Source organism: Cololabis saira, chromosome 21 (assembly GCF_033807715.1).
Source record: "Cololabis saira isolate AMF1-May2022 chromosome 21, fColSai1.1, whole genome shotgun sequence".
NCBI lineage: Eukaryota > Metazoa > Chordata > Actinopteri > Beloniformes > Belonidae > Cololabis > Cololabis saira.
Window position 1 is genome coordinate 3,548,110 of NC_084607.1, and position 25,244 is coordinate 3,573,353.

The 25,244-nt window shown below is 42.1% G+C and overlaps 1 protein-coding gene across 1 annotated transcript; it reads right to left on the minus strand.

Moving 5' to 3' along the window:
- Nucleotides 1-5,787: 5,787 nt before the first annotated feature.
- On the minus strand, nucleotides 5,788-24,378 carry cdipt (CDP-diacylglycerol--inositol 3-phosphatidyltransferase (phosphatidylinositol synthase)). The gene is made up of 6 exons (XM_061712366.1): nucleotides 24,239-24,378; nucleotides 19,753-19,887; nucleotides 18,746-18,899; nucleotides 12,778-12,859; nucleotides 12,607-12,688; nucleotides 5,788-8,637 (listed from the first exon to the last, which is right to left on the minus strand). Exons 1-6 carry the CDS (start codon nucleotides 24,279-24,281, stop codon nucleotides 8,495-8,497), a joined length of 639 nt encoding a protein of 212 aa, XP_061568350.1. The 5' UTR covers nucleotides 24,282-24,378; the 3' UTR covers nucleotides 5,788-8,494.
- Nucleotides 24,379-25,244: the final 866 nt, after the last annotated feature.

A 25,244-nucleotide genomic window follows, 5' to 3' on the forward strand; every position in this document is an offset into this window, starting at 1 on the left:
CCGCGCCGCGCTCGCCAACTTCCCCCGCGGAAATGGTGTCGGGGTTCGGCCGAAAAGCAGCCGTTATCCCTGCAGCATCTTAAAGGTAACGATTCGCGCAAGTGCAACAGCTGGATCCGCGCTGCACACATGACGCGCGTCCCTGAGCGGGCCACGGCGCGCCGAACTCCAGCCGCAAAACCGGCATTTTTACCTTCCTGGGTCGCCGGCACCACCCGAGGCGATAATGACAACTTTATCCCCTCTAGTAAAGAGTAAGTGAGGATTCGGCGCCCCGACAAGGTGGAAATTACATTTTATTGGAACTATTTATGACAAAATGTATTGACAAGTTTTAATGATAATACATTAATCTTCTTCTCCTTTCGGCTTTTCTTTTCAGGGGTCGTCACAGCGAATCAGATAATAATAATGATAAAAATAATAATAATAAATTAATCTTCTTCTCCTTTCGGCGTTTCCCTTTTCCCACAGCGAATCAAATAATAATAATAATAATAATAATAATAATAATAATAATAGTAAATTCTATTTGTAAGGAACTCTTCATCCAAGAATCTCAGAGGACCACAGAGTCAGTACACAGTTAAAACTAATAATTTTAAGTCATAAAACTCAACTCAAAAACCCCTTCCTGAATAAAAAGGTTTTTAGGCCAGTCTTAAAAGAGTCCGGCGTCTGTGCCGTCCTTACATGGTCGGGGCATAGGCCCCTGTCAAGTTTTGGATTTAAAAATACGGGAAATTTTCCGCCAACCAAGGTCCAGTATCTTACATTATAAGACAGATTTACGAGAAATGTAAAATAACGACCTGTCAACCACTTACACTTACAGCACAATTATGTGCTCAGAATCTGATTGGCCGACCTTGGTTGACAGTGAAATGCTGTGGAGATTCCCATGTATGTGATTCCTATAATAGAGCCTAAATAAAAACACAAAAAGTGAATTAAAGCACATTTTTTTATTTTAAATATTTTCAGTTTATATACACATTGATTGTCTTCAAGTGAAACATTTACATTTTCTTTTAATTTGTCATTTTTACTCATGTGGCTCTCTGGTATTCACTGACGGACATCGTTTTTTCCCCTGTGAGAGACACTAAAAACGCAGTTACAAATCTTTCAGATCTACCAATATATTCACTATCTCTCCTCTGGACGTGTCCGAACCCTCTCAGTCTGGCCTGACTTTATCTCCAAAGCCTCTAACGTGCTGTCCGTCTGATCCATTCATTCTAGATCCTATCCAACCCGGTCACTCCTATAGAGAACCTCAGCATCTTTTTCTCTTTTTGATCAGTCTTTTTTATTAGTTTTTTATTATTATAACAGGACCATACAGTAAAACAGAAAAGAGAAACAAAAACAAGAACAAAAAAAGACCAAACGAGAAAAATAACCCCCAAAAATCAGACATAAAAAAACATATATTGCCAGGTAATCATCAGACACAGACCAATATAAATGAAAATGAATGAAAACCTTTACATGATATTATCAGCATCCATTCCCTCCTAGGGCTGGGCGATATATCAAGATTTTAATATATATCGATATATTTTCAAACGCGATATGGTACGAGACAATATCGTTTATATCGATTATTAAAAAAAAAAAAAAAATTATGATTTTGATATAGCTTATTTTGTGACAAATTGACTTGAATGTTTTATTTGAGATTTGCACAAATGTTTTGTTATTTGCACAACTGTCAACCTCAGTGGAAAAGTCTGCCTGTTACTGTCTACATTGTATTAATTGCACAGTGTATTTTAATTTAATTGTTATGCAGGAAAGGGATATTTGTTTTATTTTATTCAAGAAGCATTTTTATTCTATATATGCAGGCAGTTTATTTTTATTTCATTTGTTTTATACATGTTGATATTGTGCAGACCTCTGTTAATAAAGGAACCTGTGTGACATTTGGCACGAGGCTTTGTATTAAAACTGAAAAACTGAAAAAAATGAAGCTAACAGAGATGCTAACAGAGATGCTAACAGAGATGCTAACAGAGATGCTATGCTATAATGCTTTGGGGGAAACCCCAATTATGGCACAGAAAAAATATCGATATATATCGAGTATCAACATTCAGCTAGAAAATATCCAGATATGACTTTTGGTCCATATCGCCCAGCCCTATACCCTCCACTAAGTTGAGGAAAGGCTGCCAGATCCTATAAAATGTCTCGGTGGATCCCCTAACCGTGTACCTGATATCTTCCAGTTTGAGATGAGCCATGACTTCCCTGATCCAGTGATGAGATGCTGGTTGAGTCTTTCCATTTAAACAGAATCAGTGTCCGAGCCAGGACGGAACAAAAGGCCATCGTGTTGGTTTCCTGCCGCACAAATAGAGGAGAGTCCACAGGAGCCGAACAGAGCAATGTACGGGTGACGGCTCAACCGTTTTCCCACATATTTTGGAAAAAGTCTCAAAGATGTTTTGCCATAGTAAATAAAGTTTAGGACAAGTCCAAAACATGTGACGGAGAGTAGCAGGGGCCAGGGCTGCATCTATCACATCTAGGATCTATATTATATCAGCATTGATCCTTGAAAGCTTGACCTTAGACCAGCGTAAACAGTATCTTCATCTCTGCTTCCTCCAGCTCTGCCTCCTGTCTTCTCCTCAGTGTCTCTAGACCAAACAACATCGCTGCTCTCACCACAGTTCTGTACACCTTTCCTTTCATTTTAGCTGAAACTCTTTTATCCAGAGCTGTCTGGGAGATTTGCGAGGCCCTGTGCGAAATGGCCGGGGGGGGCCCTCCCGAAATTTTTGGGTTTTTCAGGTCGGATCGGGTGTCTATATGCACAATTTTAACTCTCCAATTATCAAAATACTGATACCTTCCCCTACCTCATCATCTCTTGCCTCGACGCGGGGCCCCACGGCTGCTTGAGACCGGGTCGGATCGGTGATTTTGGTAACAAATTTATCAAACGAGCCTTTCAGAGAGGAATTAAACTCTTCCATTTTCTTTAGTTTTTTTCTTTTTTCATCCCCTGATGGAAATTTCCTGAATCTGTCTCGTTCTCTCGACATTGTGTGACAGTTTGTTCCAACTCCACCGTCTGGATCAGAGCAGCTTGTGTCTGCGCTTGGTCTGATCTGTTGTATTGAACAACAGCATCATTGCACATATATTTATTGATATGCACAGACTAGTACACATTTAGGTCTGTAATGGAACGTGACTGTTGATATTTATAAGGGAAGGAAGGAAAAAAAAAAAAAACCTAAGGAAAAAAAAAAAAACGGCCCATAGCGCTTGGGGCGCGAGGCCCCGTGCGGTCGCACGGTTCGCACACCCCCTGCGGCGGCCCTGCTTTTATCACACATCACACCTGACACTTTTCTCCACCTGCTCCATCACACCTGCACACGTTTCTTCACCTCTTTTCCAAACTCTCCATTGCTCTGAACTGTTGACCCCGAGTACTTAAAATCCTCCACCTCTTTATCTCTTCTCCCAGTAATCTCACTCTTCCACTTGGGTTCTTCTCATTCACACACATATAATATTATTAACAATAATAAATGAATAATACATTTTATTCATAACACACTTTACATTTAATTATCTCAAAGTGCTACGGAGAAGAAAAATAAAACATGAACATTTTTTTTAAATATATTTAAAAACAGAGCATATAAAACATATATTTAGCTATAAGCTTTCTTAAAAACCTGAGTTCCACGGCCTCGGAGCTGCAGAGGAAAAGGCCCGATCGCCTGTAGTGCGGAGCTGGTTCTGGGAACTTACGGTGTTTTTGGATGCAGAACGTCAATAATAAATTATCGACGTTTTTATTTCCAGGTCACTTCTAGCTTTTTTGGGGGTCCCTCTTATGTATGTTAGGATTTTATTTAATTGTTTAAAGGTTTGAAGGGTTTTTCTATAAGATTCTACACTGGTGGTTTTTCTCTATTTGCAGGTTCAACTCCTGTTTTTATGACTAGGCTGTTAAAATAGTTCAGATATTTACTCTTCGTTAGGTGAAGACAATGAAGAGAAACAGATGTTTTAACACCGACTGCGTTTACATGCAGTCAAAATTGGGGTTATTGCTAATATTCCGGTTACTGAAACATTGGGAATATTCCGTTTACATGGTAATTAATCATTCAGGATATCTGGATCAAACCAGCGACGCACGGAGAACATCATGACACAATTCCCGTCATTTCCGCTTCTTCTTCCTGTATCCAAATCCAAAACAAATGCTGCTTTGTGCAACTTTTCTCTCTCCTTCTTGTAAATCTCACTACCCCGGTACTTTCTACCGTCTACAAATGCAGAAATGTTCATATCCTTCATTACATTTATGAAGTGATTAGTCTCCTCCTGGTCTTGTTTCTCCGTGTTTAGAAGAACTTCCTGGACTCAAAAGACCAGGATTCCTTGTGAACAGAGCATGTGCAGAAAACAAATTCCTGTTCCGTTTGATGGGGATATTCCGTTTGGAGTTTACATGACCCAATATTCAGGTTTTAAAAGGAGTAACCCAGGGCTCATATTGGGGTTTTAAAACCGGAATATGAGCAAATTCTGGTTATTCAAAGGGGTTATTGGTGTTTACATGGCCGTGTAAAACCGGGTTATTGCCAATATTCTGGTTTTAAAAGGGTTATTGATGCTGGAAAACGCAGTCATTGATGGGTCTCATCCGTTATCTGGGTTGACATCTCAAGTAGGAAGTAATAAACGGATATACGGCTGAAGGTCTGACATATTTGGCAGCTGGTTCCAGCAACGGGGTTTACGTACAAATAAAACACCTCCTTTGTTAGTGTAAATACAGCTGGATCCACGACCACTGGCTGCATTTTCTGTCCTACCTCTTGTTTGAGAGCGGTGTACTGAACATCCGGCTGGAAAACGTTATGCATGATATCATAAAAGCTTGTATTAACATTTGATTTTATTCACCGGTTTTCTTCTGGTGAAACCAGACGAATAAACATGCAGATCTTTCATGTAAAACTGAAGTGCGTAGGGACTCTAAAGCTTGAAATAAAAAATAAAGATACATTTTTCCTTTAGTAATCCCACAATGGGGAAATTCTTCCTCTGCATTTAACCAAATCTAGTCAAACTACAGAGTTCCCCAGACTTTTGGTCTGTACTGTTTACTATACATGAAGCATTCATTGATCTGTTACATTCATACAAGAAAACACTTGTTAAAGGTGACATATGACGTTTTTATCTTTCTCTTGTAACTCAGTTCATATCTGGATGTCTGGATCATAAACTGTGTGTATTACCCAACCATGTCGCTTTGCTTGTTGCCACTTAACTCTGAAAACGCGTCAGGAAGGAGTGGTTCAGATTTGCAGGTGACTGTGACATCACAGACCCAGATCAGACGACAGTTATCCCTTTCTTCTTTTTCTTCCTCGTCATCCAGTTTACAATATCTCTGATGTGGATTATTCAAAACTGTAGCATCATTTCTACAAACGGGCTCCCAAAATGTATAGAACTCAAAATGTACTTTGCGTGATTGGTGGAATGATGAATTTATACCGAACTACCAGCGTAGTTGATCATATTTAGCCGACAGCTCTTTCCTGGAGTTTTTAGTTCTTCGTCGTCCCGCTGACGCCCCGTTCTCCAGATCTGAGATGTCACATCTGAGTCCGAAATAAAAACACTGGACTCTTAAATCATTTCTGGAAAATACAACTGTAAGGTCACTGTGATGAAGGTAGGATGTCTGCGCCCCCTGTGGTCAGGTGTGGTATTACCACAATCAAAACCAAACGCTTGTTTTCATAGTCTCTTTATTGTCGATGCTGCCGTCACACGTTTGAACAGAGCAAATAAAAAATATACTTCACATACTTAAATTACTACATTATATTCAATATAACTTTAAAACTTGGCTTTTTTAAGTTGACGTACAAATAAACTTCAGTTTAATACATTCTAGGAAACAAGCTCCATCACAGACTAAACTTCCTATGATCTGCGTGATTCTGCACTCGTGTCCCAGAAAAACACGTTTTTAACCAAACGCACCAACAACACGTCAGCTTTTACAGAAGAAACAAAAATACGAGCAGGAATCTCCCACAGAAATCAGATAAAAACACACCAGTGGCTCGGATGGAAACACAAAAGAGGAATACTTAAACACCAAAGCGCTGCCAGCAGATTAAATAAGGATTTAAATAAATGTCCTCCACTTGTCTCTATCTTTCCTCGTCGACCCCGGCGGGACATTTTCACCTCGGTGGATTAAAAACCAGGAATGGAAACGCTCTCCTCCGGCCGAGGACGAGCGGCCCAGAGCGGGAAGAGAGGTCGTGATTTCTGCAATGGCGTCACGGATTCTGGTGAAGCGGAGGAAAGACGCCGCGTCCGTGGATCATTAAAACTTTTGTGTTTTCAGGGAAACGAGGAGCCGATGTGTGAAAGGACCAACAGCTGATGAAGCTGATGGTTTACTGTGAGATTAGCTGCCGTAGCATCACCGCTGCCGCCGCCGTGGCAACGCCGCTGCCGTGGCAACGCCGCTGCCGTTAATGTGGCAACGCTGCCGTTGCAGCGGCAACTCTGCCGCTGTGGCATCGCCGCTGCCGTTGCTGCGGCAACGCTGCCGCTGCAACGCTACTGTGGCAACGCCGCTGCCGTGGTATCGCTGCTGTGGCAACGCCGCTGCCGTCGCCGCTGCCGTCGCCACGCTGCCGTGGCCACGCTGCCGTGGCAACGCTGCCGTGGCAACGCTGCTGCCGTGGCAACGCCGCTGCCACGGCAACGCCGCTGCCACGGCAACGCTGCCGTGGCAACGCTGCCGTGGCAACGCTGCCGTGGCAACGCTGCTGCGCCGTTGCCGCTGCCGTTGCTGTGGCAACCCTGCCGTGGCAACCCTGCCGTGGCAACGCCGCCGCCTTTGCAACGCTGCTGCGCCGCTGCCGTTGCTGTGGCAACGCCGCTGCCGTTGCAACGCTGCTGCGCCGTTGCCGCTGCCGCGCCGTTGCCGCTGCCGTTGCCGCTGCCGTTGCTGTGGCAACCCTGCCGTGGCAACCCTGCCGTGGCAACCCTGCCGTGGCAACGCCGCCGCCTTTGCAACGCTGCTGCGCCGCTGCCGTGTGGCAACGCCGCTGCCGTTCCCGTGGCAACGCTGCCGTTGCCGTGGCAACGCTGCTGCAGTGTCGCCGCTACACTTCTAAGGAGTGACTGCACATTTTACTTCTAAATACAGTATTCTGGTTTATTGTCCCCGTTCTAGCAAAGTTCCGTTTTGATTGTAATTTAGTTTTAGGAAAAAAATAACAAAGAAAACGTACCTGATGTAAATCCGGTCACAATGTCATTAAAACTGCTCGATCAGGTGTTTCGTGCGACAGTTTGACTCATGAAGGAATTCCTATAGTTTAAGTAAAGAGGAAGTTTGTTTTGTGCGACTGGTTTTATACTGAAATCCCTGTAGAAGTACCAGGTCTGACCACACGGGGGCGATCCGCTCCGCCAACGACAGCAGCGCCCCGTGTGGTCAGGAGTGGCACTGCGACTCTGAGAGGCTTTAAGGAATCTTTTATTTTTGGACGTTTTTAACGCCGTTTTGGTGACGTGTCCTGTTTCTACGGTGGCTGAGACCCGCCATTGCTGAATAAAAGTAACGCTGCAAACAGAAACAAACACCGCTGCAAATAAAAGAAACGCTGAAAATATAAAGAAACCCCGCTGCGAATAAAATAAAAAATAAATGCAATGCAAATAAAAAAGCCACAACGGAAGTGAATTACCGGGGACTGTTTTTGCCGATGCACCGGTGTTTTTATGAGAGGTGTTGTTGTTTTTGTTGTTTTTATCATTAATAATAATGCCAAAATAATCTAAAGCGTGGGTAACAATAGTTATTTGTATGAATGTGAAGTTGAAGCTGTGTGTGGTGTTCAGGGACTTCTCTCACGTAAAAAAACACCGGTGCATCAGCAAAAATAGTCCCCGGTAATTCACTTCCGTTGTGGCTTTTTTATTTGCGTCGTTTTATTTGCAGCGGCGTTTCTTTTATTTGCAGCGTTTATTTTTATTTGCAGCGTTACTTTTATTTGCAGCAATGGCGGGTCTCGGCCACCGTACGTTTCCTCTGCAGGAGAGAAGGTGGAGACGAGGCTGCTGCTGCGTCGGAGCGTCAACGGAACCACAAGAAGAGACGATGTCCGTCACAGCAGCAGCCCCGGCCCCGGTTCTGGTCCTGGTCCTGGTCCTGGTCCTGAAACCGGGTCCGAACCAGCTCGGAGACCAGACCAGGTCCGACCCGGTCCTTTTAAACTAACACGTCGCTGTTGGAATTTTCCTAAGTTTCCATATTTGGTCAGAAACCGTATTTTAGTCTTGGTCGACGGTCGTCCACTGCCCTCCAGAGAACACACACACACAAACGCTGCTGCCGTCGTGGCCGGCGCCGTCCCGGCCTCCACCGAGCCTCAGCCGGGCCGCCACCGGGCCACCGCCGTCCCGGCTCTCACTCCTTCTTGGCCGAGGCGTCCCGCTCGGCGGCGTCCATGGCCGCCATGTTCTGGGAGGCGGTGACCAAGTGCACGGCGCTGATGCTGGACTTCAGCAGACAGATGATCCCGCAGAGTCCCTGCAGCCAGTACAGCCAGCCTGCACACAACACACACATGTGATGTTACAGCTACAGGGTTGACTGAGGTAAATTTAAGACTTTTGAATACCATTTTCAAAGAAAACATTTAAGACAAGTCACTAAGAAATCCAGCGCTGAGGTCGAGGTTGCCAGATCTGACAGGTTCCAGCCCAAACTCAATGGAAAACCCTCCAAAATAATGAAAAACCAAAATGCATAATACATTTCAAGCTTCAAAACATCACTAAATAGCCCCAAAAAAGTTCAGGCTCCAAACAAAAACTACAATTAAATTGAGTAGATTAAAGCAGATAAAATATCAGTGAGTTTATTGTGTAAGTTTCTACTTTTCTCTGCCATAATGGAAACTTTTTCTCCCAAATATTTTGTAAAAACCAGGAAAAGCAGCCCAAATATATATTTTTCAGGCTAAAATAAAGACCCTTGGATGGAGTTTTAACACAAATTAAGACATTTAAAGGCCTTATTTTAGCAAAAATGGAATTGAAGACTTTTTAAGGACCCGTGTCAAAGGTCACGTCACGGTCACACACCCGGACGACCCGGATTTAAAGCTTCTAGATGAAAAGCTGAACACCGATTTGATCCGGTTTTACTTCTACATGTCCTGCAGACGGACTTTTCAGCTTCATCTCTCACAGTCTGAGGGGAATCTCAACGTTCTGGGAGTTTCTAGTGAACACATCGTCAGATAAATGTGGAGCAGGCCGTGCAGCGCTGCTGCGTGTCCAGCGTCTCCAGCGTCTCCTGCGTCTCCAGCGTCTCCAGCGTCTCCAGCGTCTCCAGCGTCTCCAGCGTCTCCAGCGTCTCCAGCGCTGCTGCGTCTCCAGCGTCTCCAGCGTCTCCAGCGTCTCCAGCGTCTCCTGCGTCTCCAGCGTCTCCAGCGTCTCCAGCGTCTCCAGCGTCTCCAGCGTCTCCAGCGTCTCCAGCGTCTCCAGCGTCTCCAGCGCTGCTGCGTCTCCAGTGTCTCCAGCGTCTCCAGCGTCTCCAGCGTCTCCAGCGTCTCCAGCGTCTCCAGCGTCTCCAGCGTCTCCAGCGCTGCAGCGTCTCCAGCGTCTCCTGCGTCTCCAGCGTCTCCAGCGTCTCCAGCGTCTCCAGCGTCTCCAGCGCTGCTGCGTCTCCAGCGTCTCCAGCCTCCGTCCTCCCGGCCAAACATGGACTCGGATTTTCCGGGTCACCTCTTTCTCATCTGCTGCGTCTATTTCTGTCCTCCAGCTGCTCTGAGCGCGCTCACAACGGCTCTGATTTTAGCTGCTGCAAATCAAATCACTCGCCCGGAGCCGGGATTATGGAGCGCTTTCACAATAAAAGCTTCAACAACAATTAGAGTAAAAGTATAACTTTGTTTGTTTTTTTTAGTGATGCACCGAAATTAAAATTTGTGGCCGAAACCGAAAATAATAATAAACACTTTGCCGAATACCGAACATGGTTCTTTGCAGTTTTTTCCATTTATTTTGCCAATTTTTTCACCATTGCATAAATCAAATAAATGTGCTTTAGGCTTTTCAAAGAAAAAAATCTTTTACAAAATTAGAAATTAGGTAGAAATATTTATTGAACATGAACAACTTAACATTTTTTATTTTCCCCACATTTTTAAGTATTCCAGCTGACATTATACCAACAAGGCAAAATAACTTGAAATAAATAAAAAAAAAAAAAACTATAACTGACTGCTGAAAAATTGTAACATAGGCCTTGAAAACAAAATGAATTTAATGCATTAAAGTGCATTGTAAAAAAAGTGCAAAAGAAGTGGATAAAACAAAATAAAGAAAAAGAAAATCAATCCCTTTCCCATACAAGTATTGATATGGGAAAGGGATTGATTTTCTTTTTCTTTATTTTGTTTTATCCACTTCTTTTGCGTCATCTAAACACGCCGTTATGTTATGTTTGTTTTTTTCCACAGAAAGTGTTTTTTTGCTATTTTCAGCAGAACAATTTCAGTTACCGAACACTCGATGCATCACTAGTTTTTTTTATTCAGTGCTTTAAAGGCTGTGTGAAGGTATAAGGTTTGTTTTATTATAAAATCATGCAAATTATGTTCAGAGCAAAATCAAAAACACTCCCTGACTCAATACCGAGGTTTTTTTTCAATTCAGGAAACTCTGTATAATCTTAGACCTGTCTGCAATTTTACTGAACAAAAAGCTAAAAAAGGTCTGAAAAGGAGACGATGTGTCTCCATTACTGGAGTTAAAGTTAAATTCTGGAATGAGCCAACGTACATTAAAAACATGTCAAATGGTTTGTAAAGCTATTTTTGAAGCTTATAAGTGCAATTGACTATCTGTTAACCCTGTTTTCAGGTCAAGGAAGGAAGGAAGGAAGGAAGGAAGGAAGGAAGGAAGGAAGGAAGGAGAGAGCAGGAGGAAAGAAGGAAGGAAGGAAGGAAGGAAGGAAGGAAGGAAGGGAAAAAAGAAGGAAGGAAGGAAGGAAGGAAGGAAGGAAGGAAGGAAGGAAGGAAGGAGAGAGCAGGAGGAAAGAAGGAAGGAAGGAAGGAAGGAAGGAAGGAAGGAAGGAAGGAAGGAAGGGAAAAAAGAAGGAAGGAAGGAAGGAAGGAAGGAAGGAAGGAAGGAAGGAAGGAAGGAAGGAAGGGAGAAAAGAAGGAAGGAAGGGAAAAAAGAAGGAAGGAAGGAAGGAAGGAAGGAAGGGAGAAAAGAAGGAAGGAAGGAAGGAGAGAGCAGAAGGAAGGAAGGAAGGAAGGAAAGAAGGAAGGAAGGGAAAAAAGAAGGAAGGAAGGAAGGAAGGGAGAAAAGAAGGAAGGAAGGAAGGAAGGAAGGAAAGAAGGAAGGAAGGAAAGAAGGAAGGAAGGAAGGAAGGAAGGAAGGAAGGAAGGAAGGAGAGAGCAGGAGGAAAGAAGGAAGGAAGGAAGGAAGGAAGGAAAGAAGGAAAGAAGGAAGGAAGGAAGGAAAGAAGGAAAGAAGGAAGGAAGGAAGGAAGGAAGGAAGGAAGGAAGGAAGGAAGGAAGGAAGGAAGGAAGGAAAGAAGGAAGGAAGGAAGGAAGGAGAGAGCAGGAGGAAAGAAGGAAGGAAGGAAGGAAGGAAGGAAGGAAGGAAGGAAGGAAGGAAGGAAGGAAGGAAGGGAAAAAAGAAGGAAGGAAGGAAGGAAGGAAGGAAGGAAGGAAGGAAGGGAGAAAAGAAGGAAGGAAGGGAAAAAAGAAGGAAGGAAGGAAGGAAGGAAGGAAGGAAGGAAGGAAGGAGAGAGCAGAAGGAAGGAAGGAAGGAAGGAAAGAAGGAAGGAAGGGAAAAAAGAAGGAAGGAAGGAAGGAAGGGAGAAAAGAAGGAAGGAAGGAAGGGAGAAAAGAAGGAAGGAAGGGAAAAAAGAAGGAAGGAAGGAAGGAAGGAAGGAAGGAAGGAAGGAAGGAGAGAGCAGAAGGAAGGAAGGAAGGAAGGAAAGAAGGAAGGAAGGGAAAAAAGAAGGAAGGAAGGAAGGAAGGAAGGAAGGAAAGAAGGAAGGAAGGAAGGAAGGAAGGAAGGAAGGAAGGAAGGAAGGAGAGAGCAGGAGGAAAGAAGGAAGGAAGGAAGGAAGGAGCAGGAGGAAAGAAGGAAGGAAGGAAGGAAGGAAGGAAGGAAGGAAGGAAGGAAGGAAGGAGCAGGAGGAAAGAAGGAGCAGGAGAATTAGGTCATTTTGACCCAAACACAGTAAAGGGTTAATGATTCTTTGCGTTTCTATTCTCTTTTTGGTTCTCTAAAGTCGCCACAAAAGGAAAGTTGTTAATAAAGGACAGACTTTTTTCAGCAGCAGCTTCAGCCTCTTCAGTCTTTGTTCAACACATGGTTATTGGTTTGGTATGAAATGTTAAGGCTGTGCACAATGTTTGTTGGTGTTGTGTTTTGTGTTGTCCTGACTGAATAAACTTCATTCATTCATTCATTCATTCATTCATTCATTCATTCCTTCATTCATTCATTCATCCATTCATTGATTGGCGGTGGGGAGGGGGCGGGGCTTACCGGCGGGCTCGGGGATGTGGTGCAGCAGGTACAGCAGGCAGAAGAAAAGCTCGTTCCCGGCACACATCAGGAACAGCACCGGCTGCAGCAGAAACACACACACACAGAAACACAGACTTTACCTGCAGGTTCACACTAACAGCAGCTCTCACGTGAGGATCCCAGTCCCACCTTGGACGTGTAGTAGATCCGGAGGACGGGGTTCCCCGACAGGTCGATGCTCTTGTGACTGCTGGAGCCCTTGATGGTGGAGCTGAGGAAGACGACAGACTGAGTTTAGAGTCTTTACATCCCACAGATGATCAATCACCTCTAACAGCCCGTCCTAACTGCACGTGAGCGTCCGACTGTCGCGTCGCACTGCGTGGCATCAGACGCTCTCTGTCCAACACTGAACGCGTTATTGGCCCCCACGTTATTTTGATTGACAGCTGAAACTCGCTTTTTAAAAAGCTGATTTATGGTTCTGCGTTACACCAACGCAGACCCTACGGCGTAGGCTACGCGGCGACACACCGAACTGTGTGCGACGCCGCGTAACCTACGCCGTCGATTTTACACGGAACCATAAATCAGCCTTTATTCACCGCACTACCCGCCCGTGCACTCCTGAAAGAAACTCCTAAAATAACTCTTGTAACCTGTAATCTTTAGGGTTGTCCCGATCAGGATTTTTTAGCTCCCGATCCGATCCCGATCACTTGAGTTTGAGTATCTGCCGATCCCGATTTTTCCCGATCCGATCACTTTTTTTGGCTCCCGATACATTTCCGATACTTTTTCCCAATCAGATACATTTTGGCAAAGAATTAAGTAAAAAAGTAAAGTAAAAAAAAGTAAAGTAAATTAAGTAAAAAACTGTATTGTCCATTCTCTCCAACATGGACATATTTTTGTTTTTTCACTGACTGCATCATTGGATCAAAACAAAGCTTATCAGCTCTGGTGCCACAAAATGTAGAAACATGAAATTGTAAACTAAAACAAAAAGTTCAGAATAGTAAAATAACAAAAATAAATCAATTTCACTTCAAAAGGAGGTAGTTTACTTACGAGGTTTAAAAGTTGAATGACATCCAGTCAAACTCACAATCAATAAGAAAATGAAAATACATTTTGGCTTAACCGTAGTGCAGAATTCTCAACAGCATGAAATGAATAGCAGCAGATATTCATTGTGGCTGTTATAGTTTTCTGTCACTGTGTTGTGCTGATGTCACGCAGAGCGTAGGAACCAATTGTGGTTGTTCAGACACGGACCCTTTAGACCGTAACACCAGCCTGCAAAATAGCAGTCCGTCATCTCTGTGTTGTTACCGAGTCAATAAAGTGGACCAAAAGATGATTTACGAGTGACGGATAATCATTTACATAACACTACAGTCACTTTTCTCCGACAGCTTTTCTTTGTTTTTAAAACTTTCAGACCGTTTATCTGAGCGTAGCCTAGCTGCTGTTAGCTCTCTGTTAGCCACGCTTCCTTCCCCACCAGCACAAACGATTCTTCAGCCGCCGGCGCTGCCCAAAATCTTACAATAAACACACATCAACTGTCTGTATTGTTAAATGCAATTATAAAATGATTAAATAATTAATATATGTTAAAACATAGGCACAGAGCAATAAGCAAACAAATAAGACGAACTGGCCTGGAGCTGCTGGAGCCGCTCTGAGCTGCAGCTGGGGCTCAGAGCAGAGCCGCCCGGCTCTTCTGGCCGCTGCGCCGACTCCGCGCTCCCAGCGCTACCGGGTCGCGGAGTCGGAAACCAGCCGGCCGAGCCATAACAGTATGTCCCGATACTTTTTTGGCCGATCCCGATCTTTTGAAAATGACGTGATCGGGCCCGATCGATCGGCCACCCGATCGATCGGGACAACACTAGTAATCTTCCTACGTTTGTACTTTCTAAACAGAAAACAAGCTTGATATTGTGATATTTAAATGTTCTTCTATTTTCTTCCTCGGTCATGGATGAGGAACGGCTGATCCAGTTAGTTGAAATGAGAAGTTATCTCTATGATTCCTCCTCATTTCACTACAAAAACCTCAATAAAAAGGCAGAAAGAAATATTATCCTATTATTATATATTATCTTATTATCTTATCAGAACCTTCCAGCTCCCTGTCCATCTCCCTCCAGCAGCTGCCACTTTATTGAGGTTCTTGTATTGAAATGACTGTTTCCTACAGAACTTTCAACCGGCTTTCAACACGAGCGACAGGAAGAAAATAGAAGCAGGGCGTCCGACAAAAGTCCAGCTCAAAACGTCGCGCTGCGTCGCTGCAGCCAGTTAGGACAGTCCAATAGAAAATAAAGCAATGGAATTGTTTTTGACGCTGACTCTCGCTCGCGTCACATGCACTCAGGACACGGTGAAACTCAGACTGAATCAGTTATCCATCACGACGTGACGCTCACAGAGTCACGTTTGTCGCCGTCACTCGTCCTCCCAGTCCCTCCTTCTCATCTTGTGACCCTGTCGTACTTTCATTCCTGACAAATTAACTCTATTTTTATTTAAAGTAATATGATTCAGAATCCTCCCAGATTAGATTACTGCTGTATTTAATCTCCTCCCCGACTCGCCGTTTAAAGACGTCTGGAGTTAAAGAGGGTTTGTATTGACATCACTTTACCACTGGACCCTCTTACTCTCACTGGTGGTAAAAACATCTGCAACTAGTGGAGAAGACGGGATAACAGTCGATTATCAGCTTAGATTAAAGGCAGTTGGACTTGACAGTGACCCGTACAGTTACCCCAAGAACCAGACATTAATATTTGTCCACAAATCGAGTTTCCTGATATTTATATACCGTATTTTCCGCACTATAAGGCGCACCTTCAATGAATTACGTATTTTAAAACGTTGACCATATATAAGGCGCACCGCATTCTAAGGCTATATATACGGTAAAATACCGTACTATAGCGGCTGGGGTTGAGTTACGTATCTACTGATGGAGCTGCTGCAGGAAATGCTACAAAATCCTACAGCAAATGCAAAAAAAAAAAAAACAAGAATAAAAGTACCGTATGTCAAACTTTATTAACAAAATAAAAACCAGCTTTGCTCCGTCTCGTCAAAGTCTCCATTATACGAGTCAGCGTCGCTGCTGTTGTCTTGAACGTCTGTGACGATTCCTGATGTTTTTAGCGCCGTTACTTCGGCGACACCAACTACATTACCCACAATCCCCCCGACTACAGTAACAGAAATTACCGTAATGATCATATATAAGGCGCACTGCCGGTTTCTGAGAAAATTAAAGGCTTTTAGGTGTTTTAGCCTTATAGTGCGGAAAATACGGTAGTTATATGTACTTCCTCCCTCCTCCACCGGGTCAAGGAGGAATCCCAGGACAGAGCTTCTTGATCAGTATCTGCCCGTCAGCCGCCCAGATGCTTCTACCAGCAGCCCCCACACCATAGACGGCTGACGCCACCACAGTGTTGTAGAAGGTCCTCATGACTTCCCCCTGCACTCCAAGAGGTGATGACAGTGACTCCAGTAATACATGGTATATGTATGGTACTCAGGCCAGCTGACAGTCCTGCCGGGGCCCCGGACAAAATAATCTAAGATGGGCCGCCCTGCACCCGGATCTCTCCTTCTCCTCTTCCTCTCCTCTTCCTCTGCTCTTCAGGTTTTTATACAAGCTAATGGACGTTAGCATTAGAGCTAGCCAGTTAGGTTAAGTTACAAGGTTGGTAAACGTTGTAACTGTTTCTTACCTTGCTCTACGCTGACTTTATTAATTCCAGCTTCACCGTCACCACCTTTTTAAAATATTTGTGTAGAGAATCTCTGAGGCCTCTATTTTCTTCTTCTCTTCTTGTCTTTTCTCTTCTTTTCTGAGCACCGGACTTGTGCTGACCGGACATTTTGACCATTCTAATGGTTGAATTAAATGATAACATCACATTTTGATCAACGGCCGAAACATTTTAGTGTTGGGGTTCTTGACCACAAGGACAATTAGGAAGAAAACCAATAATAAGCTTTTATGTAACTCAAATACTACATATTTTTTGAAAAATGATTCCATAATTTAATGACAAAAAAAAAATATAAATATTTTTTTTTTTCCAGTTCTGAGCCCCCCCCTACCCTGGGCCCGGGACAACAGACCCTTTTGTCCCCCCCTATTGGCGGGCGTGATGGTAATCACCAAAACCTCTTTCTTCCACCTCCAGAACTTAGCACGCCTTCACCCGCCCTCTCCTCCTCAGCCGCTCAAACACTAATCCATGACTTCATCACCTCCAGACTCAACTACCGCAATAGCATCCTGTATCTTCTCCCCTCCACTGTTCTTCAACAACTGTAATATGTTCAAAACTCTGCAGGCCGACTGCTCACCCAACCCCCCCAGAGGACACATCACACCCAACCCCCCCCAGAGGACACATCACACCCAACCCCCCCAGAGGACACATCACACCCAACCCCCCCAGAGGACACATCACACCCAACCCCCCCCAGAGGACACATCACACCCAACCCCCCCCAGAGGACACATCACACCCAACCCCCCCAGAGGACACATCACACCCAACCCCCCCCAGAGGACACATCACACCCAACCCCCCCAGAGGACACATCACACCCAACCCCCCCCAGAGGACACATCACACCCAACCCCCCCCAGAGGACACATCACACCCAACCCCCCCAGAGGACACATCACACCCAACCCCCCCCAGAGGACACATCACACCCAACCCCCCCAGAGGACACATCACACCCAACCCCCCCCAGAGGACACATCACACCCAACCCCCCCCAGAGGACACATCACACCATCCTCCGTCAACTTCACTAGCTTCCCGTAAACAACGCATACTTTTCAAGATCCTCCTCACCACCTACAAAGCCCTAAACAACCTCGCCCCTTCACACCTGACAGATGTCCTCCATCCCTCCATCGCCCCATTCACCCCATTCACCCCCACCCAACACTTGTAGGGTCTGGGAACTACGCAACAGGAAGTGGCTGTACACAGTCCCCACCCACCAGAACCTGCTGTCCGTTACCCACAGACGGTCACTTCCTGCTCACTGCCGCCTACGACAACACGTGAAGGACCGATGGATGATCTGAAGACGCTGGCGGGACGAGGGGAAGGTCCTGGGTGTGGACGTGTCACCTGACGGGAGGCTGATCGCCACCAGTTCCTTTGACCGAACCTTCAAACTATGGATGTCTGAGTGAAGTAATTGTAAACGGTGATGTAATCCTGATGGAGGAGCTGTTTTATTTAGGGCCCGAGCACTTACAGTGTGATGGCCCTGTTGTATCTGTAGGAGTTTTTGTTATCCTTGTTTTTCTTCCGAGGAAAGGAGGGCCTTTTTTCCCCCTAAACGTGCCCCAAAAGTCACCAAATTTTGCACCAAATCAGGCCTGACGTAAAATGTGATATTTTATGGTTTGCATTAATGGGCGTGGCCTAATGGCTCAACAGCGCCCCCTAGAAAACTTTGTCCCTCAAGCCCCACAATATGGTTTGACGTACATGCACGAAAATCGCTACACACCTGTATCATGTCACAACTTAAAGAAAAGTCTGTTGGCGCCACGGCCGAAACCGAACAGGAAGTCGGCCATTTTGAATTAATCGTGTAATTTTGGCGAAATTTATGCCATTTCTTCGGCTGTTAATGCGGCCCGAACCGTAACGTGCACCCAGGTGTGTTATACACCAAAATGTGCGTCTCCACCCTGCGACACCACGCATTACTTTTCTCTTTCAAAAGTGTTACCGTGGCGACGCTAGACGCCAAAAAGTGCCACCCCCCCCCCTTCATCTGATTGGTCCATATTTGATAGTTCCTACTTTCTGCCATAACTTTTGAGAGTCATGGGTGGTGTCATCAGACTTAGTTTTGTGTCATCTGTGTCATCAATTTTTAATTTTTTTTTTAATTTAAAGTGGTGAATCTGGAACAAAACCGACCAGAATCCACCAGAACTGTCGTTCAGTGATGAATAAAATGAGCGCTCCTGAGACCAAAGTGATTCCATCGATCAGCGTCTCTAAAGCCGCTCCGGCCAGCGACGGTGGGAGTGACGGACCCGGCAGGATCCAGCGACTAAAACAAACCGCTGGAAGCCCCGGCTGGGGCCGACGGTCACCTGTGCAGGTGCAGCCAGTGGCTGGCGATGTCCAGACACATGCTGAGCTGGAACAGGAAGGTGTAGGAGGGGTAGAGCAGCGACAGGTTCACCAGCAGACACATGGTGGCGCAGCGGTCCGTCAGCATGTCCATCATGGCTCCGAACTTGGTGGCTGGGAGGAGAAACCACACGTCAGCGGCAGTACTCCAGTTGTAAAAAACAATCAGGGGGGGTGGTGGATTTGATCATATGGGGACAGATAATTTGTGCTGATTACAAATAATATAATATATTACAAATAATAGCAGTGACCAAAACAGCTGCAGAAATACTGCAGGAATGACATAGCAGCAGTTAAATGCAGCCTTCTGTAAGCTTTAAATATCCACTGGGCTTACATCAAATACATCAAAACACAACAATAAAAAACACTTTTCTGAACTTATCAATATGACTCTGTCCTTCACAGGATAAGTAACATGGATCACTGCAAAAACTCACAATCTTAACAAGAATATTTGTCCTATTTCTAGTTAAAATGTCTCATTTTAGTAAAAAAAATCTCATTACACTTAAAACAAGACTCATCACTGGAAAAAACAACAATTTTCTCCTGTTTCAAGTAGATTTTCACTTGAAATAAGTAGAAAAATCTTCCAGTTGAACAAGATTCTTTTTACTTGTAATGAGAAGATAAATCTTGTCTCACTGGCAGATTTTTCTACTTATTTCAAGTGAAAATTTACTTGAAACCGATGAAAAGTGTCAAATAAGTTATTTTTCTGGTGTTATTTTTCTGGTGATGACTCTAAATGTTGAAATAGCAGTAAAACCACATTCATTGATGAAATGACATAAGGGATGGAAAGGAGGGATGGCAGTTTTACAGGGGGGATGATTTGGACCGTTTTTATTTCAGGGGGGGATGCCGTCCCCCCTCATCCCCAGTACTGGTCACCGGTCCGTGGCGGAGCGGCATGTCACACTGGGATCAGGCGGGTTCATCAGCAGTTTCAGATACCCACACTGGTTGAGCGCCCGGGCGGCGTGGCCGTCGAAGGCGTCCAGCAGGGCGCTGAGCAGGTAGCAGAAGACGGCCGGCCACGGACAGCAGGGCATCAGGTAGAAGGACAGCAGGGCCAGGACCACGCGGGCGTAGCCTGAACACACACACACACACACACACACACACACACACATAAATGACTCACTTAGACGATGTCAGTGTTTCTACATGGACGCAAACATCAGCATCAGAACTGTTACTTAGGTAGGAGCACTGGGTGATAAAATGGGGGGAAAAAACGGGATAAAAATATTTAAAAAAAAAAAAAAAAGAAAGAAAAACAATTACGCTAAACATCAGAAAAGAATACAAATTTCTTTTTCAATTTTGCTTGAATACAAAATAAAAATAAATATAAATATAAAAGCAAGCTTTACTTTCTCAAAAAATATACCTGTTATTACATTGTAAAAATATGAAAGCACTTCATTGCAATATTATACCGGAGCATTCTAAATATTATACCGGAGCATTCTAAATATTATACCTGAGCATTCTAAATATTAAACCTGAGCATTCTAAATATTATACCGGAGCATTTTAAATATTATACCGGAGCATTCTAAATATTATACCTGAGCATTTTAAATATTATACCGGAGCATTCTAAATATTATACCGGAGCATTTTAAATATTATACCGGAGCATTCTAAATATTATACCTGAGTATTCTAAATATTATACCTGAGCATTCTAAATATTATACCGGAGCATTATAATTAAATGATATAAATAAATGATATACCAGAGCACTTATAAATAATATACCTATACAACATATATACACAATCATTATAATATATACCATTTTATATACGTATATTATGCTGAATCCCCACACCATCACCACCTCATGTCTCCTCCTCCCTGTATTTGGCAAAAATCTTATCTTTGTATTTGCTTTTGAACGTGTAGATTAGAGGAATTACACATGGAATTACACTTCACACAGGAATGTCCACAACATTTCAGAGTCAACAAAGGTGGAACTATCAGATTCTGAGCTCATAATTGTGGTTTGTAAGTGGTTGACAGGTAGTTATTTTACATTTCTCGTAAATCTGTTTTATAGTGTAAGAAACTGGACCTCGTTTGGCGGAAAATTCCCCGTATTTTTAAACCCAAACCTGACCGGTATTGGAGCAGCAAAAACGGCATTTAAAAGAAATACCTGGTGGGATTTCTGCCCTTTATTCATTTAAATGGATTCGGTTCCACTTTTCCCCCGGGGAGCTGAACTTCAGCGTACAGGACGGTCTCAGGAGGAACCGACAAATCAGTGTCTCTCTCAGTTAATGTCATTCTTCCACTGGATATAAATATCATATCCTAGACTGTTGGAAGTGGAGAAAAATGAAGCTCTTTTTCCAATGTTTTTTTGTCTCTATAAAAAAAATAAAGTCAAATAAGAAAAATTATTAGCTGATATATCAAAGTATCTTTTATTTTAATCTCTTTCTGAAATGTCGATGCTATTTGCCTTAAAATGCCTTACTGTTTTTTGTTATTAACTTTATGTTTACCTTATTGTTTGTGTGTATGTCTCTTGTTCATGATACCTCCCATAATGTTTTATTTTCTTATATTGTATTTCTTCCACAAGCAGTTTGTATAAATGTCTGTTTTTGTTTATAAATTGTGTTCAATTTAAAAAAAAAGAAAAAAAATCTCAGGGTGGAGAAACTTTGATCAAACCATTAGTATTAAAATTAAAATATCTAAAAATCACAGTAGATCTGCCCCAACTAAAGGGCTTTATGTAAACTTAATAAGTTTACAGGACTGTCTCTGAAAATTAGAATATTGTGATAAAGTTCTTTATTTTCTGTAATGCAATTAAAAAAACTAAAATGTCATACATTCTGAATTCATTACAAATCAACTGAAATATTGCAAGCCTTTTAATATTTAAATATTGCTGATCATGGTTTACAGTTTAAGATTAAGATTCCCAGAATATTCTAATTTTTTGAGATAGGATATTTGAGTTTTCTTAAACTGTAAACGATGAGAAACAACTTTGGTCTGAAAGTCAGTATTGTTGGCTGGATCTTAGACTTTCTGACTTGTAGAACTCAAAGAGTCAGAGTAAACGTGCAGCTCTCTGACTTATCCGTAACATCTACTGGCTAAACTTCTCCTCTGTTATACTGGATACAAACCACTGCTGTAGCACTTTAGAAAACTGTCACATACTGAAGTTTGCAGATGACACTGTTCTAGTGATCCTGCTGAAAACCGTAGTACTGAGACTTCATACGGTCCTGTGTTTGAATACTACTACTATTGAAAATGGTGTGAGGAATCTTTTTTATCTTTGAATATTTTTAAGACGAAGGATATGTGTATTGATTTCAGACGCTGCAGCTTCTCCTGTAAGAAAAGTGACTGAGGGTGAAGACGTTGAAATAGTTGAGTCTTATAAATATTTAGGCACTATTATTGACAACAAACTGTCATTTGGAAAAAATTCAGACTCGCTAAATAAGAAAAGCCAGAACAGCACCTTTTCTGTCTCTGAAAACTTTCTAAATCCCAGGTGGATTCTTCCCTGATGTCTATGTTTATCGTTCTTTCATCAAATCTGTCATCACTTTTTCTTTCATTTGTTGGTTTCAATCTTTTTTTTTTTTTTTTATATTTTCAGCCACAAAAAGAGGGGTAAACCTTAGATACATAGAACACAAACCCCCACAACTCAATTTCCAAAAAAAAAAAAAAAAAAAAGTCAAAGTCCATACATACCAAAACATATTTCATAGTGCTCTAATCATGCCAAATATACTAACCAAAAATTCTACTCAATGCACTAATTGAGAATACCAGATAGTACTACCCTATATGTCATATCAATGACTCTGAAATAATAATTAAAAAGTTAAATCATATTCCTACTAGGGCTGTTCGATTTTGCCCAAAAATAAAATCTCGATTTTTTTCTCTCAAAATCCGATTTTCGATTACGATTATTTTGTGAATTGACAAAAGGCAAAGAAATGATTTCAAATATGCAGTTTTTTTTATTGAACATTTGCCCCATTGGGCTTTAAGTGCAAACTTTGCTCTTATTAAACCAAAAATGAATGAATAAAGTGCAAAACTCTGCAAAAAAAGAAATCAGCAAATCAGCACTTACAAACATACAGTAAGTTATATTTCCAATTAAATAAAACAAGACATTTTCTAATTGAACTAAACTGGGTCTTTGCATGCTAAATAATAATCAACCCATGAAGGAGGTAGAGGTGTGTAATGTCACTCATTACATTTGATATTCACATTTGCAAGTTTTTTGCTGGAACACAAGCCGGTCTAGCGGTGGCATGTTAGTTTATCACCATGGTTACCACGCCCCCTCCTACACTAAAGAGCCTCTCCCATGGGGCACTTGTCGCAGGTATTGAGAGGTATTTCCATCAATCATTAATATGGTATCAATCATTAATATGTGTGCAGACAAGGTAAATTAAAAAAAAAAAAAAAAAAAAAAAAAAAAATTAAAGTGAAAAATCGATTTTACGATTTTCACGTTCGATTTAAAATCGATTAATCGAACAGCCCTAATTCCTACCTACTTCTTGATGAAGGGGACTTAAAAAAAAAAAAAAAAAGTGGGAAACACTTAATGTCATTACTTTCTTATCCTAAGTTGGGGCTGGTCTGTTAAAGAACCAAAATGATATCCAAATGTATACCCTCAAAACACAACGAAAACAAAACAAAACAGACAAACGGTGGGAAAACCCCACTTAAAACAAACACGACAACAAAACAATACAAACCATTACACTCAGGTTTCAATCTTTAAAAGTCAAAGACAGAAACTTGCTCAATAAGGTTGTCAGTCTAAGCAGTAAAATCATCGGCTCAACAAACTTTACAAGATCTTTATAACAAACAGCTGATCAAGAAACTCCATGTTGTCTGATTCTCACATCCCTAAATAAACAGTTTCAGTTTCTACATCAGTTACTGCTTACACTCCCTTTAGCAAAGACTAACAGATACAAACACTCCTTTGTTCCTCCTATTGTTCTTTTAAATGCCGGAAGGAAAAGGTAGTGGGTGAAGCTTAGGTCTTTACTACTATTGTAATTTATTATGTATATTTTATGTATATTTACCATTGTGTGCTTCTCCTGTCGCGAAACTAATCGCCCCCTTGGGGACAAATAAAGTAATTGATTGATGATTGATTGATGATCAGCAATATTAAAATAATAAAAGGCTTGCAATATTTCAGTTGATTTGTAATGAATCCAGAATGTATGACATTTTTGTTTTTTTAATTGCATTACAGAAAATAAAGAACTTTATCACAATATTCTAATTTTCTGAGACAGTCCTGTAAACCCCGGAGAGAAGTGGATCCTCTCGGGGCAGCAGGTACCAGCACCGGAACCGGGACCGGAACCGGAGCTAAACTAAACTAAACTAAACTCACCGATCAGGTTGGGGACGAAGAGGAAGATGTTTTCCTGAGCCATCCTGGAAATCTGGGGTCACCTTTCGGTTTAAAAGAATCCACACCGTCGGAGCAGAGACGGAGCTGCTGTCAAACTCCGTCCGAACCACTTCCGCTTCGAGGACTGGAACCGGAAACAAAAACACCTACATCCGGTCCATTTCAGAATAAAAGCACTGACAATTTCAAACTGGATCCAACTAGTTCATCTCCTTTAACCTTTATGAGGTGAAATGACAACCTAAATTGGTTTTGTCGGTTTCTTTAGCATCTTTTCACTTTCTGTTTTCAGAGCTATCATTATTATTGTCATTATTATTACTATTACTATTATTACAGGTATTACAGCTATTATTATTATTAATATTATTATTATTATTATTATTATCATCATTATTGTTATTACTATTATTACAGGTATTACAGCTATTATTATTATTAATATTATTATTACTATTATTACAGTTATTACAGCTATTATTAATTAATAATAATAATAATAATAATAATTAATATTTTTATTATTATTGCTATTATTATTATTATTTTGTGTAACCTCATGATACTTCATTTGTTCTTTTTGTATATTGTATTATGTTAAAAGGGTAAGATAATCTTTATGCTTCAAGCCCAGACCTTTTCAGTCAAAATAATCACAATGTTGACCAGGAAAAAACCTGTAAATGTTTATTTTGTTTGTTGATTTTTATGCTTGCGATTGACTGTAATAAATATTAACTAATTAACTAACTAATTAACGTTATGTTAAAATGTCAAACTTTACAGCAGAAATAAACAAATTTAGTCTGGTAAAAAAGGAAAAGAAACAAAAATGGATTTTGGTCTCCAAAGTTACATTTCACATCCATTACAAACGTACTGGGGGTATTTTTGTTCCACATTGGATACAATAACAGAAAGCAGCCCCTTTATGTGCAATTGGAGCCACATATATCTGTATATCTTTAGCACTGTATTGATTTCT

Excerpts from the sequence above, each read along its gene's own strand:
- cdipt (XM_061712366.1), bottom strand. The coding sequence starts at position 24,281 with ATGGCTCAGGAAAACATCTTCCTCTTCGTCCCCAACCTGATCG. Across the intron at positions 12,860-18,745 it reads CACTGGCTGCACCTGCACAG|CTCCACCATCAAGGGCTCCA; the intron begins GTGACCGTCGGC and ends CGTCTTCCTCAG. Across the intron at positions 12,689-12,777 it reads GGATCTACTACACGTCCAAG|CCGGTGCTGTTCCTGATGTG; the intron begins GTGGGACTGGGA and ends TTTCTGCTGCAG.